The sequence below is a fragment of the Cyprinus carpio genome, unplaced genomic scaffold (assembly GCF_018340385.1).
Source record: "Cyprinus carpio isolate SPL01 unplaced genomic scaffold, ASM1834038v1 S000000972, whole genome shotgun sequence".
In the NCBI taxonomy this organism is placed as follows: domain Eukaryota; kingdom Metazoa; phylum Chordata; class Actinopteri; order Cypriniformes; family Cyprinidae; genus Cyprinus; species Cyprinus carpio.
The window spans coordinates 667,799-690,946 of NW_024873695.1; the positions used below are offsets into that span (position 1 = coordinate 667,799).

The 23,148-nt window shown below is 36.5% G+C and overlaps 1 protein-coding gene across 3 annotated transcripts in view; it reads right to left on the reverse strand.

Moving 5' to 3' along the window:
• The window catches only part of LOC109073749 (receptor-type tyrosine-protein phosphatase U-like), a 279,985-nt gene that overhangs the window by 82,065 nt on the left and 174,772 nt on the right, over positions 1-23,148 (reverse strand). For 2 of the 3 annotated variants that reach the window (XM_042753984.1, XM_042753983.1), the window contains exons 1-3: positions 15,356-15,568; positions 11,550-11,843; positions 5,419-5,742 (exon numbers count right to left, since the gene is read on the reverse strand). In XM_042753984.1, coding sequence (XP_042609918.1) covers positions 5,419-5,742; positions 11,550-11,843; positions 15,356-15,515 — 778 coding nt within the window. In that variant the 5' untranslated portion in view covers positions 15,516-15,568. Of the gene's footprint in view, positions 1-5,418; positions 5,743-11,549; positions 11,844-15,355; positions 15,569-23,148 lie in introns of those variants that run through there. The other variant, XM_042753985.1, reaches the window with a different exon arrangement.

Genomic DNA, 23,148 nt, shown 5'->3' on the forward strand with positions numbered 1-23,148 from the left:
TGCTAAAGTGCAAACTGTCCAACAAACACTGCCTCATCCCATTTTGCACAACGCAGCTGACTACGGCAGCTGTTTAGTCCAAAAAATTTATCAGAGTTTTTTTGCAGTTGGGTCTGTTCGAGGTCGGATCACGTTATCACCACAAACGAAACCGCTCCAGAGTTCGTTTGAAAGCGTACCGAGTCCACCTCTTCAAGCAGGTCTCGGTACGCTTGTTTGGTCCGCCTTTGGTGCGCACCGAGTGCGGATTGCTGCTTTCAACCTGCCCAAACGAACCGCACCAAAGGGGAAACGAACTCTGGTACGATTAAACCAAACTAAATGAGGAAGGTGTGAAAATCACACCTAAGTTGTATTCACAACACTGTTCAAGAAACTGTTCAACCCCAAATATTCAGATGTGTGCAGCGCATTTTATGGAGGACTGTTTCCTGATCCTGGTAAAGTAGACTACAATCCCGGCTGTTCTGACTCACAGTCTGTAGGTATGATTCATATTTTAAGAATTTGCCACTGACAATTCAAACAGAGTTTTGAGCAGTGTAGAGTAGCGTTTGTTGTTTGTCGTTTCTCCGATCACACAAATGCAGACATAGTTTTATGTTTATGCGGTGCGATGCAACAATGCAATGCGTAACAAGAATGTATAAGTCAGCGGTTCTCAATTTCAGGCCTCGCACCCCCCTGCTCTACACATTTTGTATGTTTCTCTTATGGCTTCAGACATTTGTTCTAATCAAACGTAAGTGCACTGCGAAGTGGATATCACAGGATATTCCGCCATGATTCTAGTTTGAAGCAAACATATATGTTCCATTCAAAGTGCATTGAAGTGTGTGCGAGACGTGAATTTAATTGTATTTATTTACAGAGGTACACAATGTCACACTTGTCCGTGTGTGAAGATGTTGCACAGTGCAAATCCATGAATGAATGCTTTGAATGTGAAGTAAACTTCAACAGATTTCCCCTGCTCAGGGAATGGGAGCAATGAACACTGTGTAGGGACCATGTCAAATCGGAACAGAGTTCGTTTTTGGTGCTTAATTATGATTTGTTGATTTGCTGAATCAGGTGTGTTAACAAAGAGTTTACAGAGATGTGCAGAGCTGGGGGGCACAAGGACTGGAATTGAGAACCGCTGGTATTGTCATTATAATCACTAATTATGGCCCCACCGGATGTAACAAATGCCTCGTTTGTAATGGGTTGTGCTGGGACACGCATCACAGTATCGTAAGGGGCGTAACATTTCTGTCACACACTTGAGGCATTCGGCCAATCACAACGCACTGGATAGCTGGCCAATCAGAGCACACCTCGCTTTTCAGACCGATGACCTTTGTAAAAAATGACGCGTTTCAGAAGGCGGGGCATAGAGGAGAAGCAATAATGTACAGTATGTGGAAAATAATGTGTTTTTAAAACTTAAAGCACATAAACCCATTTCATTACACCAAATACACAAAATAATGTTATTTTTAGCAACATCATATAACCCCTTTAAAGCCTGTTTGGAGTTATCTTCATCTTCATTGTCCTGCTTGTTTGTTACAATCTTAGTATCATGACAATACCGTGGATTCATTTACGAACAAGGCACAGTTTGACGCAGGATTTTCAGTTTAGAGCCTGTTTGGAGTTTAAATTATTTGATGTTTCTGTTGGTTTTTTTTGGATATGTTGGTTATGTCAGTAATGACAAGTTTGAGTAACTGTTTTTAATACATGCTCACTATTGCTTGCTTTGATATGTACTGAGTATTTATGTGTTTTTGACCTAAATCACAACATTGTCCCTCCATGAAGGCTGTAGGATGTCAAACATTCACAACTGTTAGCTAATCACAGTAGAGAGCGTTAACTTCTGCGTTTACAATCCGCCACACCTATTCACACAGAGTGTTTTGATGAGGGGGTCAAAACAGGACAGGAAATAGCCTATTACTTATCAATTATATTGATTTTTGATGTAAATGTAGTCCATGTAGTTACTTTCTACTTTATTGGTGAAGTGGACTGTAAGTGCATGTACTGTACAATAAAGGTGTAACCTGAGGAGAGAAAAAAAGGTAAATAAATTAAATTTTTGACTTTTAAAAGAGAGAAGAAAACATTTCCCATATCTTTTGTTGTTTATGTCAAAGGCTATACATCCAATCAAACTATATGGTGTATTGTATATTTTGGATTGAATTGAATTGTTGATTATGTTGTACTGTTTTGTGTGTTCAATTATTGGCTGTTGAGAGCATGAAACCATTGAAATTCTTGAGACAAAACCAAACACTCACATTCTGAACATGGGAAATGTTATGATTGTGATAAAATTGAAGATTCAGATTCAAAACCTGACATTCTGATCATGTGTAATGTTATATATGCTTTTTTTTGTTTGGTTTATGCAGTTCCAATATTAGACTCATTTTTTCGCCTGCAGGAAAACCAAAACACTAGGATATTTAATTTTTTCTTTTTCTTCTTCTCTCATATTCTTTATAAAAAAAAAAAAAAAAAAACCCTACCTTTGTTCTGTAGCAATATTAATGTCATAGCATTGTGCTGTATTGTTGTTTTCCCCTCGTTGATCTGATTGTTAGAAGTAAAAAAAAAAGCGTCTCTAAAATGATTAACCCTGTAAATGTTAAATGAGTAAAAAAAAAAAATAAATAATAATAATAATAAAAATGGTACTGAGGCCAAAAAAAAAAAATCTCTTCTAAACAGCTAGGACGTAAGTTTTTAAAGCGCTGGAGTTGGCAGAAGACTGCTGATGCTGCACGGCATGTGCTGAGATAAAGTCAACACTGACTAGTACAGTAGTGAAAATGAGTAGTCATCCAAGACCTTTCAGAATCTAACCAAAACTGTTTACTTTCCATGCATTTCCCATCTCTTCGAGACACTTGAAAAGGTTGAAAAGCAGAGAGAGTTTTATATCCCTGCTTCTCTTTTCTTACCTCTCTCTTTCTCTGTCTGCAAGCATGCTGACTACCAGTAATTTAACATTACTTGCAGAATTAATTCATTCATTAACTTCAGTTCCTGAGGTTGTTTCCAATTAACCAAACACATCAAACGCAAACAAGCTCTGTCGCTGTACAAAACACATGAATAAACCAACAGAAAAGATGTTTTTAATTTCAGAAAATGATAAATGGAGAGCATTCATTCTGAGCCGTGTTCATTTTCAGATGGAGAGGTTTTTGCTTGACCTCTGAGGGTTTCATCTTAATGCATTTGCATGAGAATGCAAACACGCGCCGCCTGACACATGACGTAAATAAAAAAAATAAAAAATGCAAAAATAAGCAAAAAAAAAATCTTTATTCCATTTTGCTGGTGGCCTTAGCTCATTAATTTTGCATATACTTCCATTTAAAAGTATGATCTTCCATTTAATTATGCTGAAGCGTGGTGTTCTGTGAGTCAATATTTGTGTTGTTACTATAATTGGGCTTTGAGCACTGCGGGCAAACTGGGCTTTGCTGTGGTCGCCACATCATAATTGCTCAGATAAATACAGGCTTTTTCAAAGATGGATGGCTTATGGCCAAAAAAAAAAAAAAAAAAAAAAAAAAAACTCTAGATACATGAAAGTTTTCAAACTCAGAAAGCTTATGAACAACATGAGGATAAGAAGTGTAATAATGCGACTCTTCATCAGAAGTGAAAACACTTGTGCAGAATTAACCGATTATGCCATTTACTGAGCTGTTTGGGGGTTTTGTTCTGAAGAACAAGGTTCTTAAACACTAATGGATTAAATGCGTTATGAGTTTACAAAAACAGTCCTTGAAGTGAAAATGCTGGTGTGTTCAATCAAGAGAATACTGTCTCATTATGTCTGTGAATGTATCTGCACAAGGTCTGTTCATTTAGTGCTTGATTTAATAATGATAATGTTCCCCGCTTGCTAAAAGGTGGTTTTCATAGTTGAAATGTCTGAATTCTTGATTATGCGACTTGAATTACACAAATTCTTACTAAATCAAGGAGTGAGGAGTGATAATGGTATTTAGCTGAAGTTTGGATATGACGATGGAGTGTTGATGCTTTTATTGTTCATATTTCAGCATATCAAAAAAAAAAAAAAAAAAAAAAATTCTATTTTGCTAAAAACCATTACGATTTTAAAAGCACCATAATGCAAAACAATCTGGTTACACTTTACTTGACGTATAATGCATTATAAAGGTATTCATAGTATACATTATAATGCATAATTGGGTACGTTTACATGGACAACAATACTCCAGTTTTAATATGATTAAGACAATACTCTGATTAAGAATCTACCACGTAAACAGAGATTTTTGATTACCTTAATCTGACTAAAGTCATAATCAAAGTAAACACTAATCCAATTAAGACATGTGGAGTATTCCTATTTTAGTCGCATTACTGAAGTGCAGAATAGACATGTAAACACCTAGGACTTTTCGACGCATTTTGCAACAGGATACACACACGGCAGTGGTCAACCGTTTGACGCCAATAAAAGAGCTTTAACACTGCCATCGTCTGTATGCACATACAAATAATTAACTGCACTCAACGCTTTCATAAAATTAAATGTGAAACACCCAAAACTGTACATGGCATCATCACAAAGTTGAACTATATGTTTTTTTAAGGGAAAATTCCGGAGGGGACGTCGGATGGCATCACCTGGTGATGTAATGACGTGTGGCATTAATCGATCTATGCACTATAACATGTAAAACGGGATTATGAAAGGAATATTCTAAAATAAACTCATGTAAACACCATAATCATAATATTGGCTTATTTAGAATAAGGGAAATAATTAGATTACTGATGACTATGTAAACGTAGTCAGTGTCGAAATGAGGGTATAACGATAATAACAGTCTTTTATTTAACAAAGGAACCAGGAACAAGCATGTAGCAATGCTGAATAGACACTTTAGACACGACAACCAAACATGGGGCAGACTACACTCTAAATACAAAACATAACAAGGTAATTAATGAGACACAGGTGGATAGGATATCACAATCAAACAAGGGAAAAACTAGGTCACTGGCTGCAACAACACACTCAGACAGTCCAGTGGCGTGACAATAATATATTTTCAGAAATAAATGTTACCAAAGTTAAAATGCATTATAGTATTTGCAAATGTTTTGATACATCTGAAATTGGTTGCTAGCTATGTTTTAATGTTTTATATTTTCCAAAGGTGTAACAATTACGATATATATATATATATATATATATATATATATATATAAATAACTGTGGTTATGATTATTCATCACACAGTTAATGCATTAATGCACAAATAAAAATACTTGTATAACACATTATATAAAAAAGCTTAATGTAAAGTGTTACAAAAAGGTAATTCCCATTACATTACTGCATAAATAAACAAATACTTAAATACTCACTGTCTTCCTCCGTCTGAAAGGTCACCTCTCGGCTCTCTTTCTTGCCCTCAGGATTGGCCAGCGCCAGCCTCACATGAACGGAATGGAACGGAGGCAGGTCCCGGAGCGTGAAGCGGGAGGTGTTCCGCTCCACCGACAGACACTCCCTCACCGTGGCATTATTCCCACTGGCTCCGCCCCCAGCAGCCGTGGAGTAGCGGTAGCAGAGCGACAGGGAGTACGTATGGCAGCGTGTCAGGTTGTAGCCGACCGGCTCCCACTGCAGCAGCAGCTGACGGGACTGAATCTCCGACGCCGTCAGTCCTCTGAGCGGACGCATGGGCTCTGAGGAGAGAGAAGAGGCACTGAGTTTTATACATTTCACATTTTCACTTGCGTTTGCTGTTATCATATTGCTAAGCTAATGGCACAATACTCTGATAAGCCTAAAACAAACATAGTCTAGTTTTTGATTACACAAAAATCTGCTTGTTTAGTATTGAATGCTTTAAATATCATCATTAAATATTTTCAATATTATAAACATTTTTCTTGCATTGTCTGACACCTTGGATTACAAGACATCAAACAATTACGTAAAGTTTTATTGATTGATTATAGATACACACACCAAATGATTGGAGAAGTCCTGCATACGATTTTCAAGTCTGAGTTTTGTTTGTTTTTGAAATTTTGATTAAACATAAAAATGAAATATGCACAGATGAATTGTGCACAATAAGACCTATATTATGCATTTCATATGAACTTGTATAAATTTCCATTTTTACGATGACTTTAAAGGTTCTTCATGAAATCTACATATAAATAACCTTTTTTTTTTAATACATGATGATATATGATACGTGATGATAGAATTTAGTCAAAACAATGTATCTTAAGCTGCTTTTCCACCATCATGCATCAAATACTTATAAGAATAATGGTAAGGAGTTGTTTGTTTTGTTTTTAGTTTTTTTTTGTGTTTTTAAAAATATTTTGGTGGATTGGATGGTTTATTTAAGAAGCAAGAAATTTTTGTCGATGTTGTGGAAGAGGATTTTGATACCTTGACCAAAATCCACATCTGTTATCTTAGTTAGGCTCACAAAAGTTTACAACACATTTCCAGATTTTAGTACACAAGCATCTGCCTTGAAGCTAGCAGATGTGGACTATAAGACACAAATCTCCATATTAGATTTCACAGGTTCTTTATACAAACATAAAATAATGTTTTCCCTGGAAAACAGAGTAGTTCGATTCGTGGTGTGTTGGGTGGGGGGGAGCCGGGGAGAAGACTGATTATTATTAATAAAGTGTATGTGAGAGAGAGAGCTGTTAAAGTACATTTCATAGGTAATTCAAAGAGTTCTCATTATATATAAATTAGCATTTCACGAAGCTCTGCTTCCTCTCTCTTAGTGCAGATGCGATTAGAGCTGCTATGAGTTAATTACACATGTCATGTGTGAAGGCAGGGGTCCTGGTATGTCTTTCCTGTCACTTTCATTTCCTCTCTCTCACTCTGACGAGTGTTTCTACCCAGAGACAGACAGACCAAAAGACAGACAGGAGACAAGCCCAGTGAGTCCTGTGTGTCTGTAAAAATAAAAACACTTGGCAATAAAACATTAGGAGCTCTACAGCAAATGCACTCTGATGAATAAACAACGTCATTATATTTTAAAACTGAAAACATAAATATAAAAAAGAGGTTCTACCAAAACATCTCCAGTTCATTTTTCACATTTTAAGATTTTAAGACTAAGAAACAATCTGGTAACACTTTATGGATAATGCATAAATGTATTCATAATGATGTTATAATGGATTATATCTTTTCCTAAATAATTGCTACCAAGGTTTAAATGCACTGTAATATTTGCAGATTCCTTATTATATTTGAACTGGTTTGTTTGTCATGTTTTAATGCATTTGGCTTTCTGAAGGTATAACAATGAATAGATATTATGTTTTATAAGTGTGGTTATAAATATTCATGAGATTATACAATACATTAAAACTACTATTTTTTGACTATTTACTAAAACTTTTGCCTCAATAAGCTCCTATTTTGCGGCTTATAAATAGTTAATAAGGTAGTTGTTAAGTTTAGGTATGGGGTAGATTACAGGGATCATATGTTCAATTTCTATTCTTCCTTTCTCTTTTGAGTGTTACAAGCTCTTGGTGCATGAAGAAGATCTGTAAAGTTGCAAAGAGTAAAGTCTCTTATCTAATGAGATGTTTTATGTGTAGAGTTTCTGTGAGGTTGCAAAGAGTAAAGTCTCTTATCTAAAACACACCCCCACATGTCTAAGTCACGAGGTGGGAAGATTTGCATAAGATTTCCCTAAATGTTCACTCAAAGAAAGAAAGCTCTCCAGGAGCAGGGTTGGAGATCCCTGCTCTCCTGTTGTGGAGAAGCTGTGTGTTTCGTTGTGAAAGCGAAAATATTTAGCTTGGCCTTCCAAAAGAGGACATGACTAGGGCGAGGATTGTTTCCTGTGAGAGTAGCCTACAATGCTAGTGTCTGTTTCTATAAAGTGGGGCGGGTTCCAACATCGCAAGCACAGTCTGGCGCTTCTAACACATACAAGCTCTTGGTGCATGAAGAAGATCTGTAAAGTTGCAAAGAGTAAAGTCTCTTATCTAATGAGTTGTAATTTGGGCTTGTTGTTTGTGGTTTCTCCAGACATGGTTTCATGTTTACGCAGCGCGATAGACAACGCAACGCATAAAAAGATACTATAAGTCATTATAACCAGTAATTACTGTATGTCCCCACTGGATGGGTTTTATTGGTTTTGTCTCATCGCGCTGGGACACATGGCATCACAGTATGGTAAGGAGCATAACATTTCCGTCACACGCTTGAGAAATTCGGCCAATCACAACACACTGGATAGCTGGCCAATCAGAGCACACCTCACTTTACAGAACGATGAGCTTTGTAAAAATTGACGTGTTTCAGAAAGGCGGGGCATAGAGGAGCAGCAATGATGTACATTATGTGGAAAATAATGTTTTTTTTAAACATTTAACCACATAAACACATTGGATTACACCAAATACACAAAATCATTTTCTTTTTTAGCAACGTCATATGACCCCTTTCAGGGATCTAAAAATGTGGTCATGCAGAATAAGGTATTAAAGGGGTTATGAAATGAGAAACCAAATTTGCCTTGATCTTTTGGAATATAAGAGGTCTTTGTACCATTAAAACGTCCTGCAAGTTTCATAGCTTAAGACGTCCTCCCCATTATAAACGAGCCATTTATTTAATCAAGCTCTAAATACAGCTCATTCTGGATCCACGGTGCGAAGTGACGTCACCGGTGCGAAGTGACGTTCCCAACCATTTGCATATGACCGCCTCCAGCACAAGACAACTACGCTCATTTCGTATCGTTGTCGGCGCGCCGCGCACCTCACAAGTGGTTCAGTCGACGGACAGCGAGTGGGTCTGTGTACAGGCACCAAAATTACAAATGACACGCAGATGTGCTCAAAACATATAAAGGCACTAGGTTTTATCATTGCAAGAGCCATCGCTTCGAATGCATACACACACCGCTACTAAACGGTTACGCTCAAATCCGCAAATGTTCTGGCTGGGGGTGTTAATAATTGATCCATAAGGCACTGTCGTTAGCCAATCATAACATGGGCGTTAACACTGAACTCGTAAAGGGGAAACACCCAAAAACAGGACTGTTTGAATCAAAGGATGAGGAACAGGGTGGGAAAATGTCATAATTCACTACATTTTAAAAGTTTTTTTTTTTTTTTTTTAAAGCTATAGTAATACTATAATTGCACCTAGGGGACCATAATAATAAAATAAACCCATAAAATAAACCCATGTCATGACACCTTTAATAAGTACTTTATAAGTAATAATAAACAGCCAATAATAATATGCATGCTAATAAGCAACTAGTTAATAATGGTATACACACACATACACACACACATATGTGTGTGTGTGTGTGTGTGTGTGTGTGTGTGTGTGTAAAGGTTACAAAAAGGTAAATATTACAATATTGAATGAATAAATGAATGAATACAAATAACAATTCCAGTAATGAGTATTGAGAATATGCAAATTACAAAAACTAAATAAATAAACAAACAGTAAACAAACTATTAAACTAGTTCATTTTGTGTAACAAACAAAAGTAAAATGCATTTTGGTAATGAACATTAAATTTTTTTTTATTTTTTTGTATTATAGCTATGATAATTTAGGGGTAGTTGTTATGAAAATAATGTTGAATGCAAACACTCTATAAAAATAGACTTCCTTGTCCTCAGTGAAAACATAATTCCTTATGTTTATTTCTTTTGATTTTTGGGGGGTAAAGTGTGTTTTCATGTTTACACTCCTCGTTGCTTGAGAAAGTCAGTGTCCAGTCAAGCCTGCAGACCTCTGCCCTCCCTCCGAGTCCTCCAGACAAATCAAGCTGATTACACTAATTAATGAGACACATCTACTGAAACTCCCACAGGCCTGATGAGGAATGGCCACACACACAGCAGACAGAGATAGATCCTCTAAGAATTCAAGTTTGTCCTCTGATATAAATGTAATTTACTCAGGACTGAGAGAGAAATACAGCAACAGAAATAAAAGAAAGAAAAAGAAAAACACGGAGTAAAGGAAAAAGGCCAAAGACAGAAGGAAAAAAAATAAAAAAAATAATGAGTTATGAAGACAGAAAAGAACAAGGTGTGTTTGTTGGCCCGCAGTGTCTATTATGTAATATTAATGAGGTATAAGTTGATTTTGAATATATCAAGCTTAGAATGATGTCTTAATATTTTTTGAAATGTTAATTTAGCATATTTCTGATTTAATTAACATTTAGTAACACTTTCAATAAAGCCTGTAAATATAATATATGCTAAAAGTTATTCACAACGCTTAATAATCCATTAAATCTTTAAAACAACTGCATATATGTTGATTCAAATTAAATTAAATTAAATTAAAATTAAATTAAATTAAATTAAATTAATTAAATTAAATTAACTTATACTTAAAAATAAAATTAAATAAAATAAAATAAAATAAATTAAAAAATAAATAAAATAAAATAAATAAAATAAAATAAAATAAAATAAAATAAAATAAAATAAAATAAAATTCAGAGATGGATGTTGAATTAGTTTGAACTGATGTCACTACCAGGACACACAGTTATGTATTTATGTATTTGTTTGTTTGTAAATAATAAGGTCATCTGAATGTTAATATACCGTACATACATGAAAATAACTCCTTGAGTAGAGGGAAGGATATATTATAATATTAATATAAATTATAATATAAATATTCAAAGATATGGATATGAAATTATGCAGAGTAATACATACATACAGAGCAATAATGCGCCTTTACTGTACATCTGCACCAAACCAGCCTCAACATCAGATACAAAAAATAAAGATGTCTGCCACATTAGCAATGTGTGTGGTGTGTAGTTTTTTTTGGGGGAATGTTTTTTTGTTGTTGTTGTTGTGAAAGATGTGTATAGAGTCTCAGAGCACCTTCGACATTGATATATTACGAAGTCCAAAAGCAAGGTTACAACACAACTGCATTTATACTACAGTTGTGTCCAGTTTACTTTATCCAGACAAATAACACACGCTCCTCAGAGGACCAGAGAATAAATCCAAAATGTGATTATACAAGACGACTTGACTCTGTTTGGCTCATCCTTGATTCAATTTGAACTAAATGAAATTGTGGTTTTCAAAATGTTTTGTCTATTTTTGTTATCTTTGAGCTCATCTCTCTGCTAGAGTCCATGTAACAGCATTACTATGACATCCCATAATCTCATGCATGTGCATCCATGGTAACTGGGGGAAAAAACTGTAAAATCTTAGTAAATTAATTTACTGCGGTGCCTTGAACATCTGTCTGAAAACAGTTGGCGGTCAGATTTACCACAGACAAAATCCACTGATTTTCATAAGAATTCTTATGAAAATCAGTGGATGATTTTCACCCACTTTACTCTAAAATATTATATAATATTTTAATATAATATATAATATAATATATTAAATGTTTCAATATATAATATGAAACATTTAATAACTGAGTAATGGGGAAGAAAATGGATTCCACTCACCAGCACACTTGGTTCTGCTGACCAGCGGGGGTCCAGGCGGGCCGGTCCCACCCTCTCCGGGCCGCGTGAGGAGAACACTGATGCGATATTCAGTATCCGGCTCCAGGTGCCAGACTTTATACGTCAGTGAGTTGACTCCGTGTGTTTCAGACCAGGGCGAATGGCTGGCCCGGTACACGATCTCTCTGCGGATCACCGGCCCATCGCCCACTATAGAGTTAGTGTTGAGCTGGATGATCAGGTAGGTGGGGCCAGAGCGCAGCAGCTGGGGCGGAGCTATCGGTGTGGGCGGGACTACAACAGAGTACAGCAAGAGAAAGAAAGAAGCAAAAATAACTCACGATGAAATGTGCAACTTAATACTTTCAGATCAGACTAAAGTTATCAGGGAAATAGATGTCAGGTAATCGTTTCGGATGTTGAGATTCTTCAGAAAAAGATTGACAGACTTTACATTTATGCATTTAGCAGACGTTTTTATCCAAAGCTACTTACAGTGCATTCAGGCTAACATTTTTTTATCTAACATGTGTTCCCTGGGAATCGAACCCACAACCTTTTGCGCTGCTAACTCAATGCTCTACCACTGAGCCACAAGAAAACTTTACCACATTAACTCTTTTGTAAATTAATCTTCTGTGTTTAGGATTAATATTATCTATACATACTGGGTAACACTTTATTTTAGGGTCTCTTAACTAGCTGCTTATTAGCATGTATATTTCTAGAATATTAGCCATTTATTAGTACTAATTAAGCACATATTACTGCATTATTCTACATGACCTTATTCTACAATCCTAATCCTACCCAATACCTAAACTTCACAACTCCCTTTCTAACTATGAATAAGCAGCAAATTAGGAGTTTATTGAGGAAAAAGTCATAGTTAATAGTCATAGTTAATAGTGATTAAGTGTTCCCTATTCTAAAGTGTTATCGCCAAGTTTCTGAATATCAAATATCAAATAAGCATTCTTTTTGCAGTTTAGTTTTAATAAATATTCCTTTTGGACTATGATTACAGTATACTTTCAGTGCACATTGAACCCAGTTGTTATTTAACATCAAAGAAAATTTTCAAAATGTTAATCAGACCCCTTCACTCACTACCTTAACTTAAATTATAAATTTATATTTATTACTATTAGTAGTAATTGTAAGGGAAACTCTTAGATAACAGTTAGTTAATAGCGAGAATTGGACACACATACACACACACACACACACACACACACACACACACTTATAAATTTTCAATTACAAATGTAAAAGGATTCTAATATAATATATATATATATCACACACACACACACACACACACACACACACACACACACACACACACACCTGGGAAATTGTATCCCCTGGGATGTAATTTTATATATATATTTTATATATATATAAAATCTAGAAAAAAAAATGCAGTGGACGCATATGTCTCACTATTTAATCTGTAGTGGTAATATGGTAATAAACTAAACAGAGAGATTTTTTTTGTTGTTTGTGTATTTTTATTTTATTTTATTATTATTTTATTTATTTTTTTATTTTTTTAAAAATTTATGAATGTGTTGATATTTGTAATGTTTAGATTTTTTGTATTTGTTTCTTGGTTTTTCTGTTCTGTCAATTGAAATGAATCATCATCTCTGTAAGAGATGCTATCAGTATAACAGTATGACTGCAAAACCTTATAATATTTCAATATAAAAATCAAATATGAATCAAGCTAATGAACGCTCAGATGCAGAGAAACATGCCTGAACACAGAATCAAACTGCTTTCACAGGAGAAGTTTCTGCATCTCACGCTTGCCTGCTGACAATTGGAAAGCCACTGGTCCTATTTAACCGGCTTATTATGAGCTGCACCTAACAGACCCTTTTTATTCCAGTGATTGGATGCACCTAACAGACCCTTTTTATTCCAGTGAATCTAGAAAGTAGATTTGCTTTCTAGAAAGTAAATCTAGAAAGCAAATCTAGAAAGTGTACAAAAATTATCCCAAATTCTGTGTTGAATCTAAAGCTGATCCTATAAACACTGACATTCAAAAGTTGCTGTTTTACTGCATTTTTAATCAAATAATATTATTCTTATGAACCAGTTCTTTGCAACGAATAACTAAAAAAAAATGACTCATAAATCAGTAACGGCTCGCTCAGTCACTGATGTATGAGTTAAGCTAATCATAATCTGAAGTGGACTTATGTGTTCGAATGGTAAGTGAGGTTTCATGCTGGTAAGTCTATTTTGACAGACAGGAAATTGCCTGAATTAAGAAGTACATGCAAAGCATCATGGATTGCTCCTGTTGCTCTTCTATTCATGTCTGCGTGATCACACTGTGACGCAAATACAGCACACTTCAGCAGCTAATAAAGGAATTTAAAAAATAAACTCTAGCCACTGTGGAGTACGTAATTCACTCGCTCAAACAGAACACAACAGCATTGATTACTCCTTTGTTTTGTGGACTTTCAGTGGCATTACCTCAGCTCCGGGAGAACCGTGACTCATTCACTCTTTCAATCACACCACCATGGCGAGAGCCACTTGTAGCGAGCGGAATCATTGCCAGGGCCATGACGAGGCAGCGTGTGGTCATTTGCATAACTGATTGCACCAGTAATTTGGTTATTTCTGGGTGAGATATGTCTCTGATTGGTGGATATGACTGTAATCAGTCCGCCGGCTCTTTCTGGAGGGCTCTAGTCAGAGAGGTTACAACTATCTCAGGCTTTTGGCTTTTGCTGAAGAGACGTGATGTTACAGAGCATCAGCGAGACGCGCTCAGGTGCCGGTGTTTTGATTGGGAGTTCAGAGGATCAGACGATTCCAGAATGTTCTGTGCTGTGAGAGACTAACCTGACAATATCAGAGAATAATGGCTGAAGTATGATATAATTTGAAGTGTAATGTCTGGAATTTATGGTTCCTTATTCTAGCTGAGACCCATCAGCTTAGACACAAAGGGGCCATCTGACACTGATTAAATATTTCATTTAAATCCGCATGTCTTAAAGGGACAGTCCACCCAAAAATGAACATTCTCTCATCATTTACTCTCCCTCATGTCGTCCCAGATGTATATGACTTTCTTTATTCAGATACACAAACAAAGGATTTTAGGAAAATAATCCAATAATAATCTTTCTGCAAAAGAACTATGCAAAATGAACATGACGGTAATCCATGCGACTCCAGCTGATGAATCTTTTTAAACTATAAATCATAGCTTTCAGCCAACAGCATATGCGGGTTAATCAAGAGTGTTGTTTTCAGTATCACAACAAATATTTGTCGCACACATCTATCATTTTATTGTTTCAGAAGACATTGATTAGGCATGATATATAAATATTTCACAATTTTTTTAATATTTTTTTGTTGCATAATTAGTATTGGGACTATTTTTTTTTTTATTTAATGAGAATGTAATTTGTGGGAATATGCTAAATTTTGTTGTCTATTGTATTTATTTTTTAATGATAATGTTGTTTGTGGGATTTTTTTATGTTTTTTTTTATATTGTATTTATTATAAATGAATGTATAATAGTAAAATAAATGTTTATTTTTTATTTTATTTTATTTTATTTTTGTTGTGAAAGAGAGTTTGGAGTTTGCAGTCAAAAGACCAAGAATTGCTTCGCTGAAAAATAATTGCGCACCTGAAAACTAGCGCCAACCAATCAGAATTAAGAATTAAATAGACTTATGTAACAAGTATTAAGTTATTTACAAAAACACACTTGCAAATAAATAAATCTAGTATATAGTTGACAGAAACACTGAACATACCTCTGACGATTAGTTCAGCAAAGTTTGACACTGCGGCTCCGTATGTCGACTGAGTGAGGCATCGGTAGAGATCCTGCTCGCCACGTTGGGCTCCGCCCACCTGAAACCACGCAACCAATCGACGCTCACCTACTGATGACGTCACTGAGTACGGCGACATCAGAACACCGTTACGCCTCTGAAACAGAGAGAGGGGTATGTGATATATAAGCAAAAATGCAAAGTACATTAAAATGGATATGCAAATCAGCGTTTGGACATGATCAGTGAAGTACATTTCATGAACACATTTATATCAGCTCTTTGTAAACATTTGGACTTCATTTTTCTGGACCGAATCAGCTTTAGGTTAACATTAATTATGACACAACCCCAGCATTTCCTCTAGCTCCGTGCATGACAACAGTATTTCTCTGAAACATTTCCCCAGTAAATATTCATGATTATTTTAAAAATAATAACCCCACAAATCTCTCACACTGAAAGTATGGGAAGCCAAACTCAATTCTGCAAGAGCTTGGAAAATCCCAGATTTATCAGGCAAACCAATGTGCCCTTCATGTGAGCTGGGAACCAGTGTAATTACAAGTTCAGTGCACATGAATGACTGAGCGAAGTCCTGTTTATAATAAGTGTGAAACTCTGAATTTTAGATGATATATGAGTTGTGACTGCGGAAAACGTGGGTTGATTTTAAACAACACTGGATAATATTATTTAATCTGGTCACACTTTATTTTAAGGTCCAATTCCTAATATTAACTAACTAATAAATATGACTTTTGCCTCAATAAACTCCCCATTTGTTGCTTAAGTTAGTGAGGTAGCTGTTAAGTTCAGGTATTGAGCAGGATTAAGGGATCTAAAATATTGTCTTGCAGAATAAAACATTAATATGTGCTTTATAAGTAACAAACAGCCAATATGCTAATAATATGCATGCTAATAATAAGTAACTAGTTAACAGTGAATAGTGTTCCTTAATCTAAAGTTTTTAATTTTGCTCAGGCAAACATCACTGTCACTAACACTATATGTATGGTTTTAAGGGTTTTATCACTGCTTTATATTATTTTATGATGCATAAAGAGCACAACAAAACTCCAAGCTCTCATGAAGAGCTGGCATATATTGCTGATGTGTTTGGCTGTAATGATGATGGCCAAAGCGGTGTGATCTCCCCATTCTTCAAACCCAGCTAGCATCTCTGAATAGCCTATATCATATGGTGTCAAGGACAAGGAACACACAGTCCCTTCATTATTTTAACACACACACACACACACACACCACACACACACACCCTCACAAGTTGTTGGACACAAGCAGCACACTCACACAGTAACCTCCAGGTGTTTGGACAACAGCAGAGCTTCCAAGGAATGATTCCAAGAATCAAAACGACATGAAAGAAAGAGCCTGTCATTCAGAAAGAAATGTAAAAAAGAGAAACTGCACTTAAATAAATCATTCTCCCTAAATTCTGGCATTATTTATTTCCATCGTTTCATTCTACACCAGCATGACTTTCTTTCTTCCATTAACAATGAAATGACACAAAAGTACTTTTAAAGATTAATATACTATAAGAAGTCCACTGTAAAAATGATTTTTCTGAAGTTGTAAATAAGATAGAGTATGGAGCACTTTACAAGAAAATACTGTTTATATTTCTATTACTCTTTCTACTTCAAAAATGTCACCTTCAGTGTGTTACTTGCTGCTGTTTCTTTGAGATTCTTTGAAGTGAAAAAAAAAAAAAAAGGGCCGTGACATACTCAGAATTTGTGCTCTGCATTTAACCCATCCAAAGTGCACACACACAGCAGTGAACACATACAAACAACCACTTGTAAACACACACCCGGAGCAGTGGCAGCCATTTATGCTGCAGCGCCCGGGGAGCAGTTGTGGGCAGCTGTGGCCTAACGGTTAGAGATTTGGACTTGTAACCAGAAGGTCGCAGGTTCGAGTCTCGGTGCTGGCAGGAGTTGTAGGTGGGAGGGAGTGAATGAACAGCGCTCTCTTCCACTCCTCAATAACCATGGCTGAAGTGCCCTTGAGCAAGGCACTGAACCCCCAGTTGCTTCCTGGGTGCTGGATATAGCTGCCCACTGCTCCGGGTGTGTGTTCACGGTGGTGTTCACTTCTCACTGCTGTGTGTGTGCACTTGGATGGGTTAAATGCAGAGCACCAATTTCGAGTGTGGGTTACCATACTTGACAAATGTCACGACTTTCACTTTCAGTTGGGGGTTCGGTGCCTTGCTCAAGGGCACCTCAGTCGTGGTATTGCCGGCCCGCGACTCAACCAACCCATAACCTTAGGGTTAGGAGGTTTAAACTCTCCTAACCATTAGGCCACGACTTCCCCAACTGGTCATTTTGAAACTATCAAAAAAAAAATGGGTCATAAATTGGTAATTTGACTTCCAATTTCTAAAGGAATTTTTAATTTTTATTATAATTATTATTTTTTTTTTTTTTTTTATTATTATTATTTTTTTTTTTGTTTTGTTTTTATTTTTTTTTTTGTTGTTTTTTTGTTTAAAATGTATTTCAGTTAGTTGCTAAACCAAAATTTCCTATTTTCATTTACGTTGAAGTTATTGCATAGTTTACATTTTAATTCAGCTTTATTTCAACAAAGAAAACAAGGTAACACTGTATAAATTGCATTCATAGATCCATTAACAAACATCAATACAAATGTTATCAGATCATTATCTTAATACATATTCAAATAGATATAAATGTGAGGATTATGTGCTTGTACATGTTTACTAATGAACTTTTTGAAAATAATGATTACAAATTGTTAGTTAACCTAAATAAAATGCGTTACAAATATACTGTTATTTAAAGGGGTCATGTGATGCAGCTAAAAAGAACATTATTTTGTGTATTTGGTGTAATGAAATGTGTTTATGTGGTTTAAGGTTTAAAACACATTATTTTCCACATACTGTACATTATTGTTTCTCCTCTATGCACCGCTTTCTGAAACGCGTTTGATTTTTACAAGGCTCATTGCTCTCAAAACGAGGTGTGCTGTGATTGGCCAGCTAACCAGCACGTTGTAAATGGGCGAAGGCCTCAAGTGTGTGACGGAAATGTTACGCCCCTTAACATATTGTGATGCCTTGTCCGGCCGGAGCGACGAGACATAAACATAAAACCCATTATAAACGTGATATAAACATGATTTCTAGTCGTTTCTTCTTTTGGAAGGCCAAATAAAGTAGTTTCGCTTTCTCAACGAAACAGCATCACACACCTTGAGTGAGCGGAGACCGGAAGCCTAGAGTGAGTGGATTCTACGAAGGAGCGTCCGTTGGGCTTGCGGCAACCACATGTGACGACCCCGAGCTGGACTCTGCTTCATCCACGGTGAAAGCCCATTCTGTGATCCACAGTGCAAAGTTGATGTATTTCCTCAGCGACCAGCACGGTCAGCTCTAGGTATGATGAAGCGGATATCGTCCTCTTTTGGAAGGCCACACAAAGTACTTTTGCTTTCACAGTGAAACACACAGCGTCTATACGATATGGCGGCGACGGCAACAACAATACTATAACAAGAATAAAAGGTACGCCTTCTTTCTTTGCGTGAACATCTGGGCAGCGTTATGCAAATCTTCCCACATACTGACGTAGAGATGTGAGGGCATGGATGAGTCTTAACATTTATAAAGAATATCTCTTTGGATTTGAGACTTTAATCTTTGCAACTTTACAGATCTTCTTTTTTTCAACCAAGAGCTTGCTAACACTCCAAAGAGAAAAGGGAAAATTTTAAGAAAATCGCATCATGTGACCCCTTTAAATGTTATATCCATATGATCAAGAACACAAGTACAGATAGCATCATTGATTTGACTTTTGTCTTGTTTCAGCAATAGTGTTGTAGAACAAGGTTGGAAACGTATTTGACTGGTTTGTCAAACTGCAATAATGCTGGAATCATACTTTTATAATAAATATGTAAACGAGTAAACGCAAAGCTTTTCTCTTAAAATATGCTGTTGCTGATATTTTATTTTTTATTTTATTTATTTTTTTGTCTTTACCAAGAATATAAATACCCTTAACCAATCACACTTTACTCAAACTTTGTTACAGTAGCTACTTAGTGGAATTCCTGTATGTGTAATTGGTGTATTAGTTTGAATTTGAATAATTTTAAACCATTTAAACAACCAGTTTAACGACATTTGTAAGCATTCAGATGCACACAAATGATGTAAAAATCAACCTGAACCTCACATAGTTTCAAACATCTAACAACACACCATCCGCCAGTGCTTGAAAGAGCACCTTCAACAGCCTTCCTTCATCTTCTCTGAACTGCTTTGAAGCATACATTCATGATGATGCTGGCAAAGCGGAAGAGAAAATAAACACAAGACGGAAATGGCTGGCAATTACACAAATGATGTAAATATCAGCATTTTAACCGGCTCAGCGCACTGTGCCTCACGGCCACGCCACACAGCACCCGAATAAATAATATACATCAGTTAAACTGGGGAAAAACGTCCTTGTGTCAGCACACATCTGAACTGAGAGGGCAGAGGGCAAGCTTCTGCTAGTGAACTTGGAGATGTACACAGTCAAGGTTGTTTGTACTATTCTTGTAAAAACCGCAGAGAGAACACAGCCGAGAAACTCTCAGGAGCAATGAGGTGATCACTCTAAAGCCAAACATGATCAAACAAACACAAGCTGAAATTAAAGCATCTGTCACAGCCAGCAATTGGACAGGAGACCTCGGGGTCAGATTAACTGGACCGAGACGATGAGCTGCGATATTGAGACCCTATTCCATCTAAGCTCCTAAAAGAGGTGCTTTCCAGAAGTCATAGATCCGTCTTCTGACTATTAGTCATTTTTGTCATTGTCAATTAAGGATATGTCCCCAAAACCTTCAACTGGCTGTTATAAGCCTTTTAATCCTCTCATCATAGTTAATTGTTGATTGATGTCAGATCTCAATTTTCAGTTTTATACACTAGAAAAGGTAGTGTCCTCACAATTATATTCCTTCTTAGAGAAAAATGGTATCTGTTAGGATTTTCAGTCAGGATTTAGAGCGTATCATAGTACTGAGACTGCTCTCCTTAGAGTAACGAATGACCTGCTCTTATCATCTGTCCGTGGCTATTGTTATCTCTCTATTTGTGCTACTGGATCTTAATGCTGTGTTCCACACACACTTCGACACTCGGATTGACAACACAACATTCTTTTGAAATGACTAGAAATGACTTTGTTTTGGCATTAGTGGAAGTAGGAGTCCATTAGCATGGTTCAAAATCATTCTTTATCTGACCGGCATCAATTCGTAGCAGTAAATGAAGATTGTGTCATATCTGACGTCACGAAGTGCAGTAATGGAGATACCTCAGGCTCAGTACTAGGGCCGTTACTTTTCACGCTTTACATGTTACCTCTGGGAGATATCATCAGGAAACACGGTGTTAGCTTTCACTGTTATGCTGATGACAATCAGCTCTACATAAATTCGCGGCCCGGCAAAACAAACAACGGTATGCATAGTCGATAAAAAAACTGGATGACGAGTAATTTCTTACTGCTAAATTCTGAAAAAACATCAGCTCTCTAAATCCTCTGCAGTAGTAACCTAGAACAATCGTCTAAGACTCGATGGCTGCTCTGTTCAATTCTTCGTCATCATGTTAGGAACCAGGCAAATAGCAATATTTCATTTGAAAGCCACATTTCTAGCTTTTTTTGTAAAAACTGGGCAATTTTACATCTTAAAAACTATCTCTAAATTATGACCTATGCTCTCATGTCAAATGCAGGAACGTTAATTCATGCCTTCCTGAGTTCAAGGTTGGATATTGTAATGCTTTATTTGGGTGATTGCTCTGCGTGCTTAATAAAACAACTCAGCTAGTTCAAAATGCAGCAGCTAGAGTTCTTACTAGAACCAGGCCAAGTATGACCATATTAGCCCGGTCTCTTTCAATACTGGGGGGGGCAATGGGGGGCAATGGCTCCCTATTTAAACATAATATAGATTTTGAAAATCTTGCTTATTACTTATAAAAAAGCATGAATGGTTTAGCACCTCAGCATTTGAACAAGCTTCTTATTGCATTAATAGTCCTCCACACATCCGCTGTGTTCTCAAAATTCTGGCAATTTTTATAATACCTATAATTTTAAAATCAACTGCGGGCGGCTAGATCCTTTTCCTATTAGCGACAAAACTCTGGAATAACCTACCTAACATTGTTCGGGAGGCAGAAACACTCTGTCAGTTTAAATCTAGATTAAAGACCCATGTCTTTATCCTGCTTACACATAACACAATAACACAATTCTAATATTCAAATCCGTTAAAGGATTTTTTAGGCTTGCATTAATTAGGACAACCGGAACTGGGAACACTTCCATAAACACACAATGTACTTGCTACATCGTTAGAGAATGTATCTACGATAATATTAGTCTGTTTCTTATTCTATTTTTCCGAGCGTCAACGGAGCCACCAGATGCTGAGCTTGTAATCCTTTTACATTTACATTTGTCATGGCATTTAGCAGAACGCTTTTATCCAAACGACTTACAGTGCATTCAGGCTAACTTTGTTTTACACTGGCCCCCCAGACTGAGCCAGACCAGATGGGTCACACAGTACACTCCCGGATGGGATACGTACAGTATCCAGTGCCGGAATTGGTAGATCAGCAAGATTGAGCTCGAAAAGCCCTAAATGTCACCGAGAGACCAGGACTAAACTAGATGAGCCCCAGAGACAGACCCAGTGAAGGACCTTGTCTCCTAGGACAGCCACCCGGGGACAAGACCACAGGAACCAGTTGAGTCCTCCTGCACAGTGTGACTTTACTGCCTGGCCTGGAATGGAACTGCTGCCGGCTGGATATGTACTGGATCCGGTGACTGAGTGACCATCTGGTCTGGCTCAGTCGGGGGCCAGTAAAACAATGTTAGCCTGAATGCACTGTAAGTCGTTTGGATAAAAGCGTCTGCTAAATGCATAAATGTAAATGTAAATGGATACAGACTAGATCTGGTGGCTCGTGACCTCGGAAAAAGAAAGAAACAGACTAATATTAGCGTAGATGCCATTCTTCTAATGATGTAGCAAGTACATTGTGTGTTATTGGAAGTGTTCCCAGTTCCGGTTGTCCTAATTAATGCAGCCTAAAAATCCTTTAACGGATTTGAATATTAGAAATGTGTTATTGTTTATGTGTAGCCAGGTTAAGACATGGGTCTTTAATCTATATTTAAACTGACAGAGTGTTTCTGCCTCCTGAACAATGTTAGGTAGATTACTACAGAGTTTTGTCGCTAAATAGGAAAAGGATCTGCGCCCGCAGTTGATTTTAAAAATTCTAGGTATATCAAATTGCCAGAATTTTGAGAACACAGCGGATGGTGGAGGACTATAATGCAATAAGAGCTTGTTCAAATGCTGAGGTGCTAAACCATTCATGGCTTTATAAGTAATAAGCAAGATTTTAAAATCTATATTATGATTAATAGGGAGCCATTGCAGTATTGAAAGAACCGGCTAATATGGCCATACTTTCTGGTTCTAGTAAGAACTCTAGCTGCTGCATTTTGGACTAGCTGGAGTTAATTTATTAAGCATGCAGAGCAATCACCCAATAAAGCATTACAATAATCTAACCTTGAACTCATGAAGGCATGAATTAACTTTCCTGCATTTGACATTGAGAGCATAGGTCATAATTTAGATATATTTTTAAGATGTAAAATTGCAGTTTTACAAAT